We start from the raw sequence: 21,633 nt of genomic DNA, 5'->3' as shown, positions 1-21,633 counted from the left end.
AGCACTTCTGCAGTAAGAAATGCCCTTTCCAAGATGCCCTTTCCAAGCTTTCTGATAAACCATTCATTATTTATTATTATAACCCTTGGATTACTCCTTTTTTAAAATTTTTTTTTTTATTATTCTTTTGTTTTTTTTTTTTTTCACCAGGCTTTATTCTATTTACATCAGACTTTCTCCAGCTCCAGGAAGATAAATGGGTAACACTTATGGGGTTGGTTACCTGATGGCAGTTCTAGAGGAACTCATACAGTCAGAGACCAGAAACAATGACACCGAAGAGTAAAGGGACTGTTAAAGTCACCAAACTTGACCTCCTGCACATCATTTTGGAAAACTAATCTATCAAAAAGACATAAATTCTTCTAAAAAGCAGCAACAAGAAGACATAAATATGCCAAACAGAGCATAACTTAAAAGAACATGTTTAACAGCAATAAAGGTGCACATGAGCCTACACCCTAGTAGCTCATTAATACTACAAAGGGATTTGTAGATTCAATTTTTCTTCAGAGAAGATTGTCTCAACTCATTAAACATGACACAAGAACCGATAAATAAAAAATTTAAACAGGGCTTGCTAGATATAGGAGTAAAGGAAAAATCTAAGTTTTTAATTTTTCCATAAAGCTTCTATCTAGAAGGAAATTAACCACAATCAAATAAAACAAAACAACAACAACACACCAAAAAACCCACACAAAAACCTCAACCAAAATCAACAACCAAACCCATATCAAACAACTAAAACAAAAATCCAGTTTTCTGATATTCCTTATTCAAGTAAAGAATCAGTAGTTGTTATCAGTCATATTATACAACCATGAGATAGAAGAAGAGAAGCAGATGCCCTTACAGAGAAGGACACTCAGGGATCAAAATGTGTTTCCAAATGCTCTTCATCTTAGTGGGAAGCACCTTCCACAAGAAGAAATAGATAAACTATCTTAACTGATATGAAGATAGAAAAGATGTGGGGGAAATGCTGCAGAGGATAATTGTCATTGCTTGTGGCAGAATCAGAATGAATATTTATGATCTGGATCAAAAAAAAAATTTAAGAAATTATACAGACAACACGCCAAAATTCTTGCTGGTTGTTCATCAGTGTATTCCTTAAATTAATCTTTCCCCCTCAGAGGAAATGACTAACACTAAGAAAGACTATTCTCGTTATGGAAGACATCAGAGATTATTTCAGCTCACCAACTGGTGATTCCTGTAACACAGAGAAATACAGACCAAAACATGCCTATAAAACGTAACAGCTATATTTTGCATTCAGTCAACATTAAGAGTTTTTGCTATTCATGAAGGACCTTTGCAGGTAATGCTTGAGTGTTACAGGAAATTCACAGCAAATAAAAGGCACTGAAGTAAAAAGTCAGCTCACTGGATTTCAAAAGCAAATTCATACTTACAGACAAACATTTCCCAGTCGCTTCAAATCTACAGCAGGCAAAATGAGCTGACAAACCTCCCTTGCTCATCCTGCTATTTTTCAATAGATGGAGAAGATATCTGAGTGGCTGCCCTAGACATTCGTCAGGAGTGACTCTGGAGCGGAGCTCAGCGAGCCCTCGGCAGAGACGGAGGTGTCGGAGCCTGAATGCAAAATCAGGGACTTTGTCATGAACCCATTGCACGGGGTGGCTGCACAAGGACAGCAGCTCTCCGTGGAGCATGAACAAACAGGGGGGAGCAGAGCTTTCCCTGGAATCATGGAGCGGCCACTCTGACAGGAATAAAGTGGCAAATGACAGGAAGGGAGGTATTGATGACTTCAGTGCCACTTTGGCTTTGCAAGGACTTTAACCTCATTCTGTTCCAGGTGCAGTACTTTATGTGGTGCTACATGTAATACCTCGATTATAATTTTGCCTTTTAAAGCTACACACTAATCAATTTAATATGGTGTGTGGTACCACCACGCAGACTTCCCATTTAAAAAGGCCATTTGGAGGGTTTTAATAAGTCATTATCACTTGGTGTCTAGTTTATAACTGTGCATAGTATTTCTTAGCACAGATTACCCCAGTATTGATGTGAGGCAGTAGCACAGGCTATAATTATTTAAGTAAAAGGCACGGGGCTTTGAGATTAAACTGGCTTTGAAACAAAATACTACAGCCAGTTTAACTAAGCACCCACCTCAACAACACCTGCAGGGACCAGTAGCAGTCCATGAGAGAAAATGAGTGCTTACAGCTTAAAATTCAGCTTCAGAATTCTGAAATGTCTGAATCCTTCTACCAAAACAGAGAATTGAATTTTACTCTCTGCAGACTGATATATATTCTGATATTGCCTATCAGTCACATGCTAGCCTGTGATATTTCTTTTAATGGGAAAAAATACATTTTATGGCATATACAGCAGATATAACATTAGCACTTCTTCCAAAAATTTGAAAAACAGTGATCTTAGCACTGAGTGTAGCAGAAGCAGGGTCATTATAAAGTACATTAAACGCCTGTTTTTTATTTTAATGATGACCTATTTTTAATGATTTAACAGAGAGAGGAAACACCTGACTTTTCCCTAGACATGTTGTGATGGTTGAAGATTCCTGCACCTTCAACTTCTACCACTATTACCTGATATTGCAGAAAGGCTGAAGAGACAAGTCTGAAAAAGCTGAGCAAAATAAGAGGTATTTAATAAATTTCATAGATCTACAGGCAGAAGTTGTCATTAATTCCTCAAAAGGATTACTTTTTAGTTTTAAAAGAGAAGTTAGCTCAGCGGCAGAAGCCAGAGGCTCCTTGCAACTGGGTGAACCACACAAAGAGTTTGATCATTAGGAGAGTTAAGTACTTTGGAGAAAGGGAAGAGGAAAATACAATCACTTAGATCAGCTTTTGAAAACAGAGCTCAAGCTGTGTGCTTCAGCTGGAGATGTTTAACCACTATGCCTTTTGACATGACAGATGGCACCGTCACCCAAGTGAGCACAAAATCAGGTTCAAATAACCTCACTGTTGATCACAAAGGCTTTACAATGCCAAGTTGTAGGAAGTAGGATCTGACCTTAGAGATAACCTGTCCCTGTCTTAACCTTTGTGTGGGTTGGTCCTAACTTTTCAGATTGATTTAACTGAAAAGACTAAAAAGAGGTTTGCCATGTCTCTAAAAAAATGTCAGAAACACTACAAAATAGAAAAGAACTTTGTTTTCCTTCCTGATCCATAAATTTCTCCTAAAACACTCTGTGATTCAGACCTTTACATTTGTTCAATATAACTTAAAGCCTCATTTACCTCAAAGTTTCCCCATCCAACAAAAATCCTTAAGCATCTCACTATTTGAGCTGACCCACAAACAGCATTTTTAGACAAATGCACATACTTCCCTGTCTTTTTTCAGTTCAGCTGCTATGGCAAAACATTCACTCAGGTTTTTAGCTGAAAATGAGCAAGATTCACAGTGATACCAGAAAGGACAAAACACAATCACTTCAGCACCCACAGCAGCCAAACCTTGCTTTAACTACATGCAACTCTTGAAACAGAACTGAGAACTGCTATTATGTCTGGGATCAATCAGTCCTGTGAAAGGAAAGGCTTCCAGAGAGGCTCCAGTCACACAGGTGCTGGAACAATCCTACTTCTCCCTTTAATTGTCTCAATGTTATTGAAGATGAAAAAGAAACTCATAGAGATGGCAACTCCATGCATACGGTGAACGCAGAAATACAATTCATATTCTTTGGAGATGCCCTAAAGCAAATCCTGTGATGAAATCCAATATTAACTTTAGGATAAAATCAGTGCATTTCCACAGGCACCTTAAGTACATATAGTATTGTATATACATTTGATACTAACAAACTTCTTTTAGAGGGGTCTATATGGGTGAATAATTTCCCTTTCTAATTTGGATGATTAAAAGCCTCTTGCTTCAGTGATATGTACCCCCACAAGCCCCCAACTTAGCAAGCAGCACAGAACTAAGAGCCACTCTTTTCTCACTACTGTTGCAGGTTAACAGAGGAGCAGAAACAATTAAAACTATCAGTAGAAATTAATTATTGTTTAGATTTTTTTTCCATTCCTCCCTGAGGACGCAAAGGTCTGCAGGTCACTTGTAGTCTCCTCCTCCTTTACAGATAAACCAAATTGATTGATTCATCTTGATATGTCTTGGTAGAAAAATCATAGGCAAAAAGTAGAGAAAGCCTACCCAGCAGAAGAATCCATTTTATACATTACTTAATTTTTTTTTCTTTATGAATGTATAATTTCCAGCAGAAAGAAGTCAGATTGAATACAAAAATTATCTGACCCGTGCTTTGAACAGGTAATCATCTGACTACCACCAACAGATCTTGGTTGTTGTACGCTTTTCATTAAATGTATATTTGAAAAGAGCGGTATTCCTGAGAAATCTCTCTTACCACCAGAGATTTTACAAGAAATGTAAAGAAACATTGTATAATTATACCTGCTGGGCTGTGTATTTTTCACAGGATGAGCTGTTCTGGAGGTAGATTGCCTGTAAGTACCATTGAAGTGTTTTTTCAGTGCTTCTTTGTCACATACACCCCACGTCCACAGGCAAGACTCGGGATGCCATTGTGATCTATAGTTCCTCTGCTTCTCATGTACTTGCAACTCTTCTTTCATCAGGGGGAAGAGGAGGACCTTTTCTCTGAATTGAGAGGTTTTGATATTTCTAGCATTTATCTTCTTTTCCTGAAAACCAGCTAGGATTCCTTTTTTTTTTTTTTTCCCCCTCCTCTTTTTACCTCATTTCCTTTAGAAGATTCATGGGGAAAAACCCCAGTGCTCACCATGAAACCATATCAAGCATTGAGTGTTTGCATTGGGGTTCCAAAGTAACTCATGGGTTTTTTTCCTTTTATTCCTACAGCAATATTACTTTCAGACTTTGAAACTATTAAAGATTTAAAAGTCCCAAGAACAGTATTAGAAGCTCACTTTTGAATATTATATGAATCAGCATTAGCTGGTGCATCTCCAAAAGTTAAGAGTGTAAATATTCACATGTAAGAAAACAAATTTATGGTTATATTAAGCAGTCTTTTTAATACAATCTCCTGAAAAATAAGTAAACATTAGGGAACTTCAGGTTATGAGGGCCACTCCTATCCATGGGTTCAGTTTTGGGGGTGCATCAGCTCCCAGTGCCTGCAAACGTGGAATAACACACCTCTTTCTTCCACACTTCCTTCCACTTTGCCCCTTTCCACACCTCCTGATGTGTGAAAAAAGCAAACATAAAAATGTAACTTTATTGATCTGTGCTTCCTTACAAAGCACTGAAAAAACGCCTACCTATTACAAGTAGAATGAAACCCACAGAAACATCCTGAAAGTTATAAAATACGATTCAGTGATCTGTGAAGACAAAGAAGTCTGTTAAATAAAGCTTCATGAATGATTCACAAGGCCCAAAACTCCCTCTATTTCCAGCAGTGATCTCAAGCCAGTTTAATATTTCTAGGTAAATAATTCATGTTATTTCGTTTCTAGCAATAACACATTCTCAAAAATGCTGGCTGCACAATATGCTCTGCTCTTCCCCTGGATTTTCAGGCTGAAAGTACATCACTTAATTCCACTTCCAGGAGTGATCATCACCTGTTTTTGAATATGAATGAAGAAGAATGAATAATGACCAAGGTTCCAGGCATAGCTTCAGCTGTGATATATTAAAATGGCCATGAACACGGAAAAGTAAAGGTGGTATCTGTACATTAGATACAGAATCGCCACAAATGATGGAGTATTTCTAAGAGCAGGGAGACAGTGAGAACTGAATGCTCAGTATTTCCAAGGACAGTCCCATGACAATGTGGAAAGGCACAGAGAGATTTGGAAGGACATTTGAGTTAAGGATGGCCTCCTAATACAGACTTAGCTCTTATACTTTGCAAGGATAAATTCTGCAAGCAATAATGCTCTTTCTCTCAAAAATTGTCCTCATATATTTGCCACTTTCTGACTTTCTATGGGGAAGGCAATTATATTACGAAGATTGTTATTTAGCAGGTTTTTGCTACCATACTGAAAAAGATCTTACTAAATGGGATAATATAGTGCTGTTGTATCCTACAGCACACTACAGCACACTACAGCTGTCACAGAGCTGCAAACGTCACAAGCTGACCGCTATTGAAACAGCCAATTCTGGGACATTAAAAAGGTAACATCGTTTTACGCGCAGATTCTCAAGAACAATTATCCCGTGCAGCTTCAGCTGCAAGGAGAGAAAAACACCTTTCCTGAGCTATCTGCAGAATTATCTCTGCCTTCCAAAAAACGGTGGGAGACTTGAAATCGCAGGGTCTCATAATGTGGGCCATCATGGCCACCCGCGATTATCCCAATCACCGCGGTGATTTACGCTGGTACTGCAGCACGGAAGGGCAAGGAACCGTGGTGGCTCTTGCTATTTGTCTGCAGAAGAGCCCAGCAGTTGCTCACAATGACTGCTCTTGTTATGTTTCTCCCTACCAGCTTTATGTCACAAAACTAAGATGCAAAGCCATTACGATCCACCCATGATAACGCCTGCTGAACTACAGTGCGCTCGGATAAAGCTGCTATTATGTCACTCAAACGTGCACGAAATCACAAACTGGGAGGGAATACAACTATTCTGAACACAGCTGAAATCCTATTCACTCTGAGCAATAGGAATAAGTGGGCTAAGATCAATTACACCAAGCACAGTATCAAGCAATAATGTTAGTTTTGTCGTGATCAAGCGCACACATAGAAATAGGGAAGCTTGAGGTGGGAGCTCAAGGAGGGCTTAGTTTTATTATTCGATACACAGCTGAAGCAGAGAAAAAGAGAAATGTAATTTTCAATAATATTTAATACATATGTGCAGATGGGAACACCTCCTACGCATTATCTGTTTATTCGTATTGGTGATCTGCTTAAAGAACAGTCTATTAATCACATATTTTACTGCCGTCAGCTTTGATTGCAAAATTGTCACGAATAATAAATAATTTCCTCTATCATCTCCAGAGGCTCAAGAAAAAGTACAGCAAATTCCTTTCATCCCCGTATGTATCTCTCCCACAAATTTATGCCTCTTTCAACTTCAGTTCCTCCTCAAATGATGTATTCCAAGCTCGAAAAGAGGGGAAGGCATGAGTTACCAGGGTATGGTTCACTCCTAAATATCAATCACTTAGCCCCTCACGAACAGTGAAATCTACTTTATCACCACGAGTGGGGATACACTTCGATTCTGACAGAAGCCATCGAGACAGGCTTTTAACAGCAACCAACAGAAGAACAAAAAATAGTTTTCAGCATTTCCAATTGGTTTCAATGCCAGGGTAATTCCACCTAATCCACAGAGACCGATTCAGGTTGGAGCTCTAGATAGTTATTGATTTGACTCTGGATTTTTTAAAAAGGTAGAGCCAACATCTTTGCTTCCAAACATTTCTGCAACTGTGATGTACGAAGCTCAAGATTTTGCAATATTTAAAAGTCTATGATAATCTAAGATGATGATCTGATGTTATTAGTTCTGCTGACATTTAAGAACTTCTCCAATCAGTTAAAAAAAAAACCAACAAAAAAACAAACAAAAAACCCCTCTCATTGACAAAGGTACAAAGATAAAAATAAATAACACAATTACAGCAGAAATATAATTCACTATAATGCTATCATTAACTTAATTGACATTATGCAAATATACATTAGCTCTGGATGTGCCTTTATTTATAGGGGTTTTATTTTTGAAGATACAAACAGTAACCATACCAGATCAAATCTAGCAGTTTGAGTGGGTTTAATCTACCAATTAAACCTCCAAGATGTAGTTTAAAAAGAAGAATCTGGTGAAAAATTGCCAGTACTTATTTGGAAATACAGGTGATGTTTACCTATGTTCTGGGCACTGGCAGAAATGCTATGCAGAATTTATAAGTGTATTTTAAATATATTTTAAGCAGCACTTCTGTTGTCTGCCTTATTCCTGTAGAAGTGAATTTTACTCTTCAGAGAAAAATATTTTCTAAGTACTTTGTGCTAATTTTTCAAGCTTATGTCTCAGCTTAGACATATCTTTAGTTACTTCTTGTCTTTGTCACTTGTTCTCTCCTTCCAAGAGGCAAACTTATATAACCCTGTCATTTCAGTGTGCAACACCACCGATGAGGGAGGAGTTTGCAGCTGGTTTCCAATAATCAGATTTTATCCCAGCCTCTACACACTGCAGACTGATATTAGAAAAGAATTCCATATTTAAGTAACTGATTATACCAAATGTAGGAATTCTAAATCTCTGTTAAGATGTCTGCTAGCATCTTTATATTCCAGCACTAAAGTTAGTCTGAAGGATTTTCACATGCCAGCAGCACAGCAGTGTACTGCATGTGGAAGCATCTGCGTTTTTTTTCTAGTTTCTTTAGAAACCTGCATATTCAATAGAGTGTGGCTGAATTTCCAGCTCTCAGACAGTGCTCCAGGTCTGTGGTAAACCAACTAAACCCAGACTCCCATGAGAACCAACAACACAGCATCTGCAAACAAGCAAGATGAAAAGGTGCCCGCCCCAAGCAGAATTAGGAGCAACGCCACGACATTTCAGCCAAGCAGCCGTAAGAGTTCCAGTGTGTCTCTTGGCATGAGATCACACCTTTTCTACTCACAGGCACCTTTAGACTGGCTACTGATTATCACTGCAATACTCTAGCACACAAATATACAGACTGACCCTAAACAGAAACTTTCTGCATGGCTGTTATGATTTTACAAAAAAAAAAGAGGAAAAAAACAAAGCCATTCTGGGAACATGAAAGATAGAAAGAAACAGTTTAAAGTGAGGTTTTAGATTTTTCTTCCTAGATGTCAAACTGCACTTTCAACTCCCTGAGAAGATGTAATAGGATAAAAGCAAGTCTGACAGCTATTCAACAACCCAGATCTTCCAGTAACAAAATACAAGTAGCAGTTTTCTGTGCGCACTGCGAAGAGTAGCCAAGTCTTAGAGGAACAAAAAATAATTCAATTGTTCCTTGTCTTATGAAAAAAGTTCACAGATATAAAGAACCAGAATAACGGCAAGACAAAAGTTTCTTCTCCTCATTCTCCTTCACTCATTCAGGCAGAGTCTTCAGAGAAGAGACATTCACTGCATGAGCTTTGCCCAAGTGTGGGCACAGTAAACGTGTGAACTGAAGGGGATGGATTCTGACAACCACAAAATGCACCTTCACACTTTAATATTAACCCATGATTTCTTTAGTGAATTTGAAGATATAAACAGCATGTGAGTTATAACAATAACAACAACATAATGCACAAGGGCTTGTTTTTGGTTTTGGGTCTTTTTTTGTGTTTTTGTTTGTTTTTTTTTAACACAAAGTCTATGGCAGGTCACTTGGTTAAGGTATGCTCCTGCACCCTGGCCTTTCACCACACTGAGCTATTGGCACCATTCCCTGAATGAACCTTCCACTTTCAATAACTTGTATAAAAGTTATCTATTACCTTAATGTGCTCTGCACTTAGTCGATAGAGAGATGCCAATCATTCTGAGACATTTTCTCTTTTCCTTCTCAGGGGGAATATTGTTCAGAATTATTTAGTTGTCAAACTGTGACACAATAACACAATAAAAAAGGCTTCACTTGGTGGTGGATATGGATGAATTTTCAGAAGAGTATAATCAACTTCTTCTGGGTCATCAGAATGAAGAACTGAGCTTTCAGTCTTTCAAAAAAATGTGTTCAATTCCTTAGGACCTGAAGCGAAAACTGTGATCCTGAAAGCCCCCAATTACTTTAGAAACACAGGGAATCCTAAATGGCAAATGAATTTGCTTTTTAATGTCACCTTTTCCCAGGTGCTATAGCTTCTGTACATTCATTACACGAGCAGAGATGAACAGTATGTCTACCTGCATTCAAGCCCCAGTTCAGATCAATACATTATCTGTCCCACAGCTGAAGTCCTCTGTGTTTCTCAATCCATTTGAAAACAGACAGAAAATGGACAGTGATACTTCCAAACTGAGTAGAAGGTGGTTTTGTTTGCAGTCAGTTTGGCAGAAAATCTTTTTCTCTAGCAACTGAATAATATTCAACCAGGATACAGAAAAACCTTTTTTAAAATCCATCTTCTCCTTAAAGATTTTTGTATTCCATCCCCTATCTCCCCTCAAAAATGCTTCCAAAGCCAGGGATGTCTCAACTGGAAGCAGCATTCGTGTATTGAACCTGCCAATTCCACATCCTGAGCTGGAAGTCACCTTTCTGCTTCTACTCCTGCTCAACAGCTGCAGGAGCTGTGTGCTGGTTCCACGTCCCTGAGCTGTTCTTTTTGCCAGAACATCACACTAGAAATTCACGTCCTTGCGCATCATCACAGAACCTTTCTCAGAGTCACTGGTTTCTAAAACACAACACAGCAGTATGACTGCAGCACAATCATTTCTTTCCTAAGACTACAGGTATTGGTTTCAAAAGAAATACAAAAAGCTCTCAGAGTGCATATATTGTTTCTCTATATGACACAGACAGACATTTTTATTCCCATGAGGATCTTAGCATCATTTATAGCAGTAAATTTTAGCAGCAGAGATTCTCTGAGCTCACTATTAAACAAACTGGGTAGTGTGGGACCCAGAGCTCCCTCATGGGGAGCCCCATTCAAACCATTCTCATGACATTTTAACTTCCCACTGACAGGTTCATTTCAAGGTCTGTCAATCAGCTGATTCTTAATCCATTAAAATGCACTCTACTGCTATTTAGTTTAAAGTGAGAGGTGAAAGAATTTGCTCAATTCTAAATGACAATCCTTTACTGAAAAGTAGTCATGGGTTCAAGTGTCCCATTTACATCTACCTTTCCTACTAGAGAACAGATAAGCGTCCACAGTCTAGGTGGAATTAAAGTGTTTAAAAACATGTCTTAGAGATAACAAACCTTTAAAGCTAATCAAAGCCTGTGTTTTCGTCTCTCAGCACTAAAGTCTAAGAACTACAGCCAAAATCCTCCATCTCAAGTATGGGTTACAGAAATGGGTGAAACAAAAACAAGAGAGGATGGTTCGAAAAGCTCTTTGAAATGAAAAATAGTAGTGTATGGCTGAATGGCTGCTCAGAAATAGAAATCCTTGACAAGGAGAAAGAGAAAAAACTGTGCTGCGAGAGGCTTCCATAGAACTTGAAATAGTGACCACTCAAAACCTCAACCAACAGATGAGGCAGCCTGATTTCCTCCTGAGCTCTAAGGAGCTCCCTGTGCACCACCTCGTCAAGGATTTTACATGGGGACTGAGAAGGGAATGCTTGGAGTTTCTGTACACTGAGAAACAAATTAACCATAAGATATGCCTCCAAATACATAAAAGCAAATTGGCCTCCACAATGGCAATTAAATATACATTATACGCAACCTTCTGACTGCGTCAAGATTTCAGTTCTTTCAAAAAGCAAACACTCACTTCTGGCAATTGCAACCGCATTTCTGTGGGAAATTCCACAAGACACTCCTGACAGAAAAGGCTGATTTCATTCCTGAGAATTCATAACTAATTTAAATTTCAATGAAGCAAGTGCACACCTGTCTGCACATTTCGTTCCTCCAAATCTATCAAACCTTCAGTGAATCTTTCAAAGCAAAAAAACCCCAAAAACAAAACAAAACAAAGACCTCCAAACCACCAAGCCATTAAGTATTTTAGGAGTTTGGAACTTTTATTGAATTCTATATTAGAAGCCGGTTGATATGTTCTGTGCTAGAATAGATTTATAGACAAAACAAACATACTACAATAATATTTTTAAAAGCCACGATCATATAACAAACACTTCAGTAATTCCATCAGCCTAATATTCACTGTGTTCCAAACTGACATGGCACTGACCAACATCTACCCATGAAAGACAAAGAGACTGCATTTTAGTCTTTAATACAATTTTCACCAAACAAGGATCAAAATACTGTTTTTTCAGGATAAATGGATCCACTTTGGCCGTTAATGATCTTTCATCAAATAACAAATGTAATTTGGGTTTGTGCAGCTTTTTGAGGCAACAAAGCAGAGGAGCTTATTCGCTGAATTGTTTTTAATCCCACACTATTTGCAAATATGAGATGACAATGACAAACACAGAGCAGTCAGCTGTTGCTAATAATTCCCTGGACAACCTTTGCTATGCATGTCCCTCTCCAGATTATACATGGGCAGATGTATTACAGTGACGTACAAGAAAGTTTTACTTTAAATGTAGATTTTAAATGTTGGGTCATTGCAGAACTCTTGCAGTGACGTAAGCTGAGTCAAGTGCACTATTAATGAAAGAACTGGTGAGCTGCTGAAACCATGTTTGTGTGCCAAGAAAACATCAAATGGACCACCACCATGTGGCCCATGGGTCTCACAATTTCTACAAAGGCACAGAATGAATAAAAAACTCCTCGGGATCATCAAACAAACAAAAAAGACAGCAAGGAAGAATGAGAGGTCTTTGAGTTGAATCCCCAGAATCCAGGAGTCAACAAAAAGATATAAAAAAACCTCACCCTTTTAGAAATCTCTGGTTTTCATTTTGTTTACCTGCTTTTTACACGTGACCTGCAGTTAATCCTGATGAGAGCCCTGATCCAAAGCAATCAGTACTATATTAAAGGAATTCAATGTAAACCTCTGGGAAGTTTGTTCCCCAAGAATCCCAAACTGGTTTTGGTTGTAAGAATCCTTCTTTGTGCAGTAATTCCACTGAATTCAATTTACTGAATTCAATTCTTTTCAATGACTGTTCATGTAATGGTTACTCAAAATTATGGTGTAATCCTCTGCACACTGTAACACAAAATCAGTTCTGAAAACTCAGTCTAAAGTATTACAATTTCCCTGGTGTAAGAGCTTTCAAGGTAAGCCTGAACATGTCACGAAGTCTTATAACATGTTCCTCTAAATGAAAAAAAAAAAAAATAATGTAAATCTCTCTTACTAGCTAATTACTCCTCTGCAGAGAGCAGATGAAAGCTGTATGTATATTCAGCAGAAGTTTTCTGTAGGCAGGAAGAGTGCTGGAGCTCTGAGAAAACCCCCACAGATCCACATAACTGAGAAGCCCAAGATTGTCCCTGTACCTTCACAGAGTGAGGCTGACTGGGGTCACAGTGCCCCACCTCCCCCAGGAATATCTGACAGGCGATCTTCATTGTGGAAATATCTGGAGGGAAGTTCCTGGTATAACAAAATGGTCCTTTCCAACTGCTCTTGTATTATGATCTTGAGTGTTGTGTAAAGGCTGTAATATTTCATCTAAATTGGCTCACAAATATCAATATGGTGATTCACATGACAAGTTATGCTTCTGTGCTTAAGAGGCTGCAAGCCTGAGCCTTCGTCCAGATGTTTGCAAAGTGCTGGATTAGAATGGCCACAAAAATGTTCACAGGTGTTTTGCAAAGTATAATACTATTATTCATCAAGAGTAACTCCACCAAAATCAAAGACAGGCCTAGAGCTGGTAGGAGTGAATACAAATCAAGCTGTAGGAGTCCTCCTTTGCTCTATCTCATCTACTGTCCCTAGTGGTAGAAAGAAATACTAATTATACACAAGCAAAAGATTTTACTATGACCTTGGAATCACATAATTAACATCAAATTAATTTCTGATACTTAGGAAAAATATTACAGAGTCCTGTTCACAAAATGATTATTAATAAGCTTTGTTACATGGGTCAGACACTTAGTTCTTAAATAGTGGCCTTTTAGTTAACAGGAAAGGAACTTATTGGAGTTTTGAGACTCCTCTTGTCACCTAAAGGAAAAAACAGAGGCTGACATTAAATGGAAAGGCTTTGATATTACACTGTGTTTTACACAACTCACTCCTCTTGTAGAGGTGAGCACAGACCCAGCTGAGAGATGATGAAGAAAGAAAACTGACAGTGCAATGACCTCTGTGGTCAGAGCCAGAGCTAACAGTTCTGGGAACTGATCTTTGATTAATTTCTTCCTCCTCTTTGCTTTTTGGGCCTTTGAAATCGGTGAAAAAGTTCTCTAACTCCAGTACCATCAGTTCTGTATGTACAAGACATTTTTTCAGAAGCAGCTTTGCAACAAATCCCCATAAAGACTGAAGCTGTATTTCTCAATTCTCACTTCCCTGCTGCCTTATCAGTGCTGGAACGTGCCACTGAGACAAGATCAGAGAGAAAAACTGGCAGCCACGCTCTCTGTGCGTGCAAATCAGGAATATTATCCTGGCTGGCTGGGGTTTTTTTCCTACAGGGACATGGGATAGAAGAGCAATATGGTCTATCTGGCATTTCTGGTGTATTTGTCCCTTTGCAAAGGCAGGAAGGAGAGCAGGGTATATTAAGTCACATACCACACTTTTGTTTTTCATGGTTTAGGAGAGTGAGTCAGTTCAAGGGGTTCATTACCCCTGGGCAAAGATACGAGTCTGGGATATAAAATACCATGGTTCAGTTTGTTACGCTAATGTAGAGGTCTCACTTAATGCCAGACTCCTATTCTGACTCATTTCTTCAGCTATTAAAATGGGAAAAAAGTATTCTCATTCCTGTATAGGTAAATATGATCATACCTATAAGGCAAAATTCAATAATATGAAAAAGGAGTTTACAGGAAAACACAAAAATAATTACATCCAAAAGCTGGTCTCTTCATCCTGTCCTTTGATTGCACAGATGTGACAACAGAACCGATCATAGCACCAGGACCACCCCAAACAGCGAAGAAAAACATTTTTATAATTTAACGTGGGTTTAGGAGTCCAAAAATCATCAGTGCAACTGCAACTTGCCCTCTGAGGTCTTTGAGCTAGTAAGCAAATTATTTTTATCAAATGAGTTCAAGTAAGTGAAAAATGTGAGCATTTGTTACGTGACTACTATAAATTTACAGCACCTGTTTTTTATAGGGATTTTTCAGTAAGCAGCTTACCATGCACGCAATGATTTCTTGTGGCTTATACAAAATAATGGTATTTAAAAATTAAAACAGATAGGCAGACAGATTCCAGCCATTCCAAATTCTTTTCCACATGAGATTATTCCAAAAACCTAAGAATAAATGTCTAGTTGTACACCCCTCCTCGGTGTACAACTATAACCATTGTCCTGCACCTGCGAAAAAAAATCAAAAAACCCACCTCAACAGCAATTACATTGGCATTTGATTCGGCATTTTTCTTACCTTCTGTTTGACTCTAGAATTTCTAAAAGACTCATTCTGTTTATCACATCCCAAGAAGCTCATGTGCATATTTTTGCTAAAGTGCAGGAAGAACTGCCCTGATATTAAATGATCAGAAGCTGAGTGGCACAATCAGTCACCAATTTCAACAATGGCCCCTGATTTTTTTGGGCCCCAGAAACCTCTAAGCCCGTGCTTTCCATGTGGCATTAACTGCTGATGTATCACAGCATTAACAGCCTGACAATGCACCTAAAAGCATTAAAAAATTCTCATATAAAGTATTTTAATACCCACAACTCCACAAAATTAACTGAGAAAAAATAAAGGAAGAATTTTATTCATGAAATCGTTTCAACAAATCTACTTAACTCATCAAATTTAAAATGGCTAGGAGGAGAAAAGCAAGTGTGATGACTTTTAAGCCACATTTCACATTCTGATCAGTGTTCTTTGTTTAGGCCTTTGTATATACAAATCACTTTGTTCTTTCCTGTTCTTTATCACCCACTGTCCTTTCTTCTGCACACAATGAGCTTCCAAATTTTGAGCCATTTAGTTATATCTAACCTTTATAGCGTCTTTCTTCTGATGGATGTATTCTTATGAAATGAAAATTGTTCTACAATAGTAGAGATTTTTCAATAAAGTAGTGCTCGGTATGCAGTAAGAAAACGCTAATCACATGAATAGTTTTTCATTGCATTTATGCAGCATAATATTTAATAATGTGGGTTTATCACAGCATTTCACTAAATGATGTAAAATTCACCACTGCAATATAGAACTCATTTACTCAGTTGCTCATGAGCTGTTCTCTCTCCTTGACAGCCTTGAATTTTATCTTTCAAAGCACAGGAAGAGCAAATGTTCTGACATATGAACTGGGAAGCTGTTTTGTATGGGTTATTTCTTCTTAGTGATGGGCTCCAGGCATGTTTTTTTGGTTTTTGGGTTTTTTTTTTTTCCTTTACTTCTTCTGGGGTTGTATTTTCAGGGGTTTTTTTAAATTAGTTTAAATCCCTTGTACTAGAGAAGACTAGGTAAGAAAAATAAATTAAAGAAACAGGGAATGCTGCTTGTTAAACTGACTGGATGTGCAACCACGAAGATTCTGGTGGAAAACATGGAGGTGAACTCCTTCAGTTGGATCTAATACTGAAAAACACCATATTGCCTGTGCCAGACTGAAAGTTTCTTCCTGTCTAAAGTATGAAAAGTAACCAGGGAAATCACAGACATATTTTTTTTTATTCCTTCCCTATAAAATATATGAAAATAACTATGAGGGAAAATACTCTTCCAATTGCCTAAAGCACCAAATTAATGGTCAACACATTAAATGACATTAGTAATAAGGTAAGAAAAGTTTATCATCTTTAATTACTAAAAAAATTTGAATCAATTATTTTACTTAGCTACCAGTGAGCAATTGCAGATATTTTCTCTGCTAAGAAAAGATAATAAAACCAGCTATAAAATTCAAGTGCCTACAGAAGTACTATTTTAGAACATGTAAATACAAATATTTTCCTTTATAAAATTATTTTTATAAGCTCTTCTTCTACCATCACATTGTGTGCAGTCCTACCCATTTTAAAGAAGGTGCCATATTATTCAGCTCTTGAATAGTCCTTATAGCTGACTCTTAGATATAGAAAATGCTTTAGACATTGAGTGCTAAATATAAGAAAGAACCTTTTTTGACATAAACCAGTGTACTTCAATTGAAGGAGCTCTTTCTATCTCGAGATGCAACTTTTCAAGTTTTTGAATTAAACTTGTATTAACATTTCATTGACTAGCACCTTAAAGTATTCCAACCATTCAAAAGAAGGTCCATTATGCTTTCTTCATGAATTTAATTGTGTTGAAATCAGTGTCCTATACCTGTAGATACAATAGGGAAGATGCATCAAAGAAACAATTTCTATACCAAGAAAGACTATATTTTATTATATAACTAGCTTTGTTATAGCTGGAGATAAAAATAAAGACAAAGTAGTAGGGAAGGACAACTTCATTGTCCTTCAGGTATTTCTTTCTGCTTTAATTAAACAGAAGTTTGATTTTCAGCTGCCTTGTTTTCCATGAAGCCACACAGTAAAATACAGTAGGATAAAATGCTACTGAATCATAAATGCTTGCCTAACTCAGAAAATAGTTACTAATAAGCTGAAGAAGAATCTGAGAAGAAAACATTTCATCAGAGCCTTCTGAAATGCTCTCCATCCATACGTCCTGACAGTCTTCTCTCACTGCTGTTCAGACACGTGACCTTCAAACAGTCGCAAATCTCTCAAGGCACCAAAAAAATCCACCCTCCTCCCCGTAGCCTGGAGCTGGCAATATTCATTGAACAGCCAGTATTTATAACTCACTGTCATTAGCAGTAATAACCAAACATTGTGTCTGAAAGAAGAGACATTGATGAGATCTTAGCATCACACGCTCAGATACTCCACCGTGAAAAATGCTCTTTCTTCAGTGAAGTGGTTTTTTATTCTGCACCATTCTGGCAAGGGCAGTGCATCACTCCTCCTAAGAGCCACTGCACTTGCAACACAAAGGAAGTCACAGTGACACAATGTCCCTTCAGCCAGGCTCACACCCCTCTAAACCTTCCTCTGGGGGGAACAGGGAAGAACGTTCATATTGAAGATTGCTCAATGCAGAAAACCTTTCAGCAAACTATTTCTTTCACCAGATTCTTCCAAGTTTATGAATAGAGCTGGTCATAGAACCTGTCTTCTGAACCTGAATATTCTTCATCTATTTTCAGTGTTATAGTGGATACTAAGAAAACCTCAGAAAAACTAACAGTATGAGAAATAGGATTCTTGGCCATTAGATTATTTTCCCACTTTATGAGAGGGATTCTGTCACATTCACATTTCTTTAAAGAAATCCTGCCCTTATAGGATAAACACAGACACAGTGCAACAACAGAGTCCAAAGGATGACTGAAAACTCAAAGATTATTTGGAATTCAGGTATTAATGAAAGATAACCTAAAATTATGAGTGAATAAATACCGAAATAGAAACTGATTAAGTCAGGAGTGGGTGAAGCTTGTATTACAATGGAATCAATGGCAAAACTTTTAATGCCTGCAAACTCAGTAAACACAAGGTGATGTAAATTCTTTGCTGCTTACAAGCTGGGATATATCTGCTGCTCAGTGGAACTGTGTCCAAGATTGCTGCTGAGATTGTCCCAGGGTTTGTCACTAACTGTGAGAAAACATATTTCCAATGAAACAAAACTGGTTCAGGGTTTTAACCAAGACATCAGAAATTCCACTTTTCTTGAAAGAAAAATAATCAGATTTTTTAATATATCTATCTATATCTATATCTGGTTATATATATATATATATATATATATATATATAAAAATCAGTAGAGAGAATGGGGGGAAAAAAACCCAACAAAACAAAACAAACCCCAAGTATTAATGCAAATAACTGTACATTAAATCAGGAATAAAGCAACATAGCAATCAAATCAAGGCCAATCCAGAAAGCTTACTTCAGTATTGTACTTGAATCAAATAATCTAATTAGTTAAATTGTTGGATTAATAGAAAGTTAATAAATCCTTCTAAATCCTAAGAAAGCTCTAAGAAAGCTCCTGTCAGTTGAATTATAAGTCACAACTAAAGGCTTACAACTGAATGTAATAAAATCTTTAATTTAGAGCCAAGTAAATATTTTAATACAAAACTCCTAGTAAATCCTGAATTGATGGTGAACCAGGACAATCACTTTTTTTCCCAGCAGATCTTGCATGTTGCATCCACTTCTTCCAGAAATTAAGATACTGGCAGGGAGCCTTAAAGAAAAATTCTGATGAACTGAAGTCATAAAATTTCTGTACACACAACGTACAGCTAGTTAACATTTGACTATTTTAGATTCTTCAGGTCTCAAATAGTACAGCAGGCACTGAGAAGCATATTCCCTAAGAAAATTTTAGAGGTGTTTCAATCATTAGGATATTTTCTACCCTAATGGCTTTAAAGATTTTTCTGTTGCTAATATGGCCTTACACACAACCATCAAAAGAATCTGAAAAAGGGACTACAACAAAGACATCAAATTAGATACAAAAAATGTGCTCAGAATCTCCTAACTGGCAAATACACAGATGCCCCAGGAAAAATAATCCAGGACTATTAGGGTGCACAAGGTTTTATTTTGTTGTGTTGGTTTTTTTGGGGGTTTTTTTCTGTTTTGCCATTAGAAACCCTGCAGCTGAGAAGATCTGCCAAAGGCTATTAGATATGATTCTTTGGTATTGCAATTTTCTCTCAGTTTAGTCTTGGGATTCTGGTACATTAATGTTTTAAGTGCTCTGCTGAACAGCAGAATGCAGATTTTTGTCTTTCCCTTCTCTCTCACAGTCATAGAACATAGAACACAGCCATAGCCTCAGCTCTAGTCATATTCTACACAAATCAGGCACAAAGCCTCCCTCCAGAGCACACCAACTCAGATTTGCAATGCCTACTTCTCCTAGCATCAAATTGAAAAAGCTAAAAGCTTAAAACTTGTAATTATGAATCACAGAAACATCAAAGGATTTAGGAGGATGAAAACATATTTTTACTCTATGAGAGTTTTATATCCTGAGACACCATCTGAAATGAAATCCAAGAAATAACACTTTCATCAGACAGCTCAGGGCACTCCAGATCATGGGTTGGAAGAATCTTTGAGCAGAAAGAACAAAGCTTAATCAATTAATCTCAATACGTTCCACATCAACCTCTCAGACAATCCTTTTTGCCTTCATTTTACAACTCTGTCATCCCATACTGGTATACTTTAACACTAAAAGACAAAACAAACAAACAAACAAAAAAAAAAATCCACAAGACTATTTTGGAGGCATCTGGCACACCTTGGCCTTGGTGAAGAAACTTTTTGGTAACACATTTGTCACCAATTTACAGAATTGGTGACAATTCCCAAAAATTTATAGAAATTGCTAATGGAATGGAACTAACAACCACAGCTACTCAGCATTCATCTATCAGTACCATTAAAAATAAATTTTAGCTCCTTATGACTAGATGTCACCATTCATCTTGCAAACAGCTAAATTTAGTGGGAACTGGGCTGTAAGTCAAACAGGCCACCTTTGAAACTTTTAGTCTGAGTACAGAACAGGTATTTCAGAGAATTACAAAACAGAAACCATTTAAGGACAGAAATTAAATTGTATGAAAAGACTGTTATCGGGCACAGGGTATTTCACGTACCTGTAATTGTAGTGTGATAAAACTGTACAACAGTGCTGTAATCACACATTCCAGCAAAAAGAAACTTCGGATGCTTTTTCTACTCCAGCACTATACTGCTTTTTTATTATTTTACATAAAAGCTTTTACCAGCCACTCTCTATTCCAGCACACAGGCATTTAACTAACCAGAATATAGGGAAATTTAAAAAGAGGACAGGACATTTTTCAGAGCCACCGTCTCTTCTCCTTTCTAATATCTTTTTATGAATTGTTTTCCTCTTGTTCTTCTTTCAGCTCAACAGCATTTTGTTATGTACTTGTCAGAAATGTGGAACTTACAGGCTCCTGGGCTCACCTTCAGTATCATCCTTTACTTCAAGACTCTCAAGATCTTTTCTTTTCCGTGCTTACTGAATTGTTACTTCGGGCAATAAAATAACTGGGATTAGGATCCCTGTCTACATTTTATAATTACATAGTTTTAAGCTATGCAAATACCCCACTCATGGTCAAGTGCTTTGCCTCTCACAGTCTGTGCAACACTCAGGATCAATGAAGGCTTCATCATTCTGTCCAAAGTGAAATCCTTGCAGCACAAAGCACTGCAAAATCCCTGCTCCAGATCATACCAGAGGCTGGTAGTGTTGTCAGTTATCTGGGAAACAAAAACCAGTTCCAAATCCAACATTAGGGGAGGTTCTTTGGCTGTCTGGAAGCACAGACCCTAGAGTCCATGTCCCTACAGCCTCTGTGCCAACGCAGTCACATCAGAGTATGAAAAGAAGGGGGGAAAAAACACAAAACAAAACCTACTCTACACAAAATTGTAGAGGATAAAATGTTCATTGCATATTACACAATGAGTTCCACCTCTGGACTATACAACACTTGAACCAAATAAATTTTGCAGTTTCCAAGGAAAGAATGCAAAGGTGATGAGGCTGAAGGACCACAGAAACTTTCGATAAAATAATAAAGGAGTCATCTGAATGTTAATCAAAAGCTCCTGCTAGTTCTCCTGACAAATGGCTGGAGGAAGAGCTGAGACACCTTGGAAGAATTTCAGAAGTTTAATGTTAATGACCACAAATGGAAATTATTTGCATCCTCTTGGACAGAGGATACTCAAATATTCAGGACTGTCTGATCTTTTCCTGAATTATGCAACATAATGATTATTTATCCAAAGCATATCAGAAGAA

The 21,633-nt window shown here is 37.5% G+C and overlaps 1 protein-coding gene across 3 annotated transcripts in view; it reads right to left on the bottom strand.

Moving 5' to 3' along the window:
* DPP10 (dipeptidyl peptidase like 10) overlaps window positions 1–21,633 on the bottom strand; it is a 441,914-nt gene that overhangs the window by 141,167 nt on the left and 279,114 nt on the right. The window contains exon 1 of one of the 3 annotated variants that reach the window (XM_040069481.1): window positions 1,422–1,605. The exons of the other annotated variants lie outside the window; for them this stretch is intronic. Within the exon in view, the coding sequence (XP_039925415.1) occupies window positions 1,422–1,431 (10 nt within the window). The 5' untranslated portion in view covers window positions 1,432–1,605. Of the gene's footprint in view, window positions 1–1,421; window positions 1,606–21,633 lie in introns of those variants that run through there. 3 annotated transcript variants of the gene reach the window in all.

This window comes from Hirundo rustica, chromosome 7 (genome assembly GCF_015227805.2).
Source record: "Hirundo rustica isolate bHirRus1 chromosome 7, bHirRus1.pri.v3, whole genome shotgun sequence".
In the NCBI taxonomy this organism is placed as follows: domain Eukaryota; kingdom Metazoa; phylum Chordata; class Aves; order Passeriformes; family Hirundinidae; genus Hirundo; species Hirundo rustica.
The sequence above is the reverse complement of the archived record's forward strand: the minus strand, read 5'-3'. Positions and strand labels throughout refer to the sequence as shown.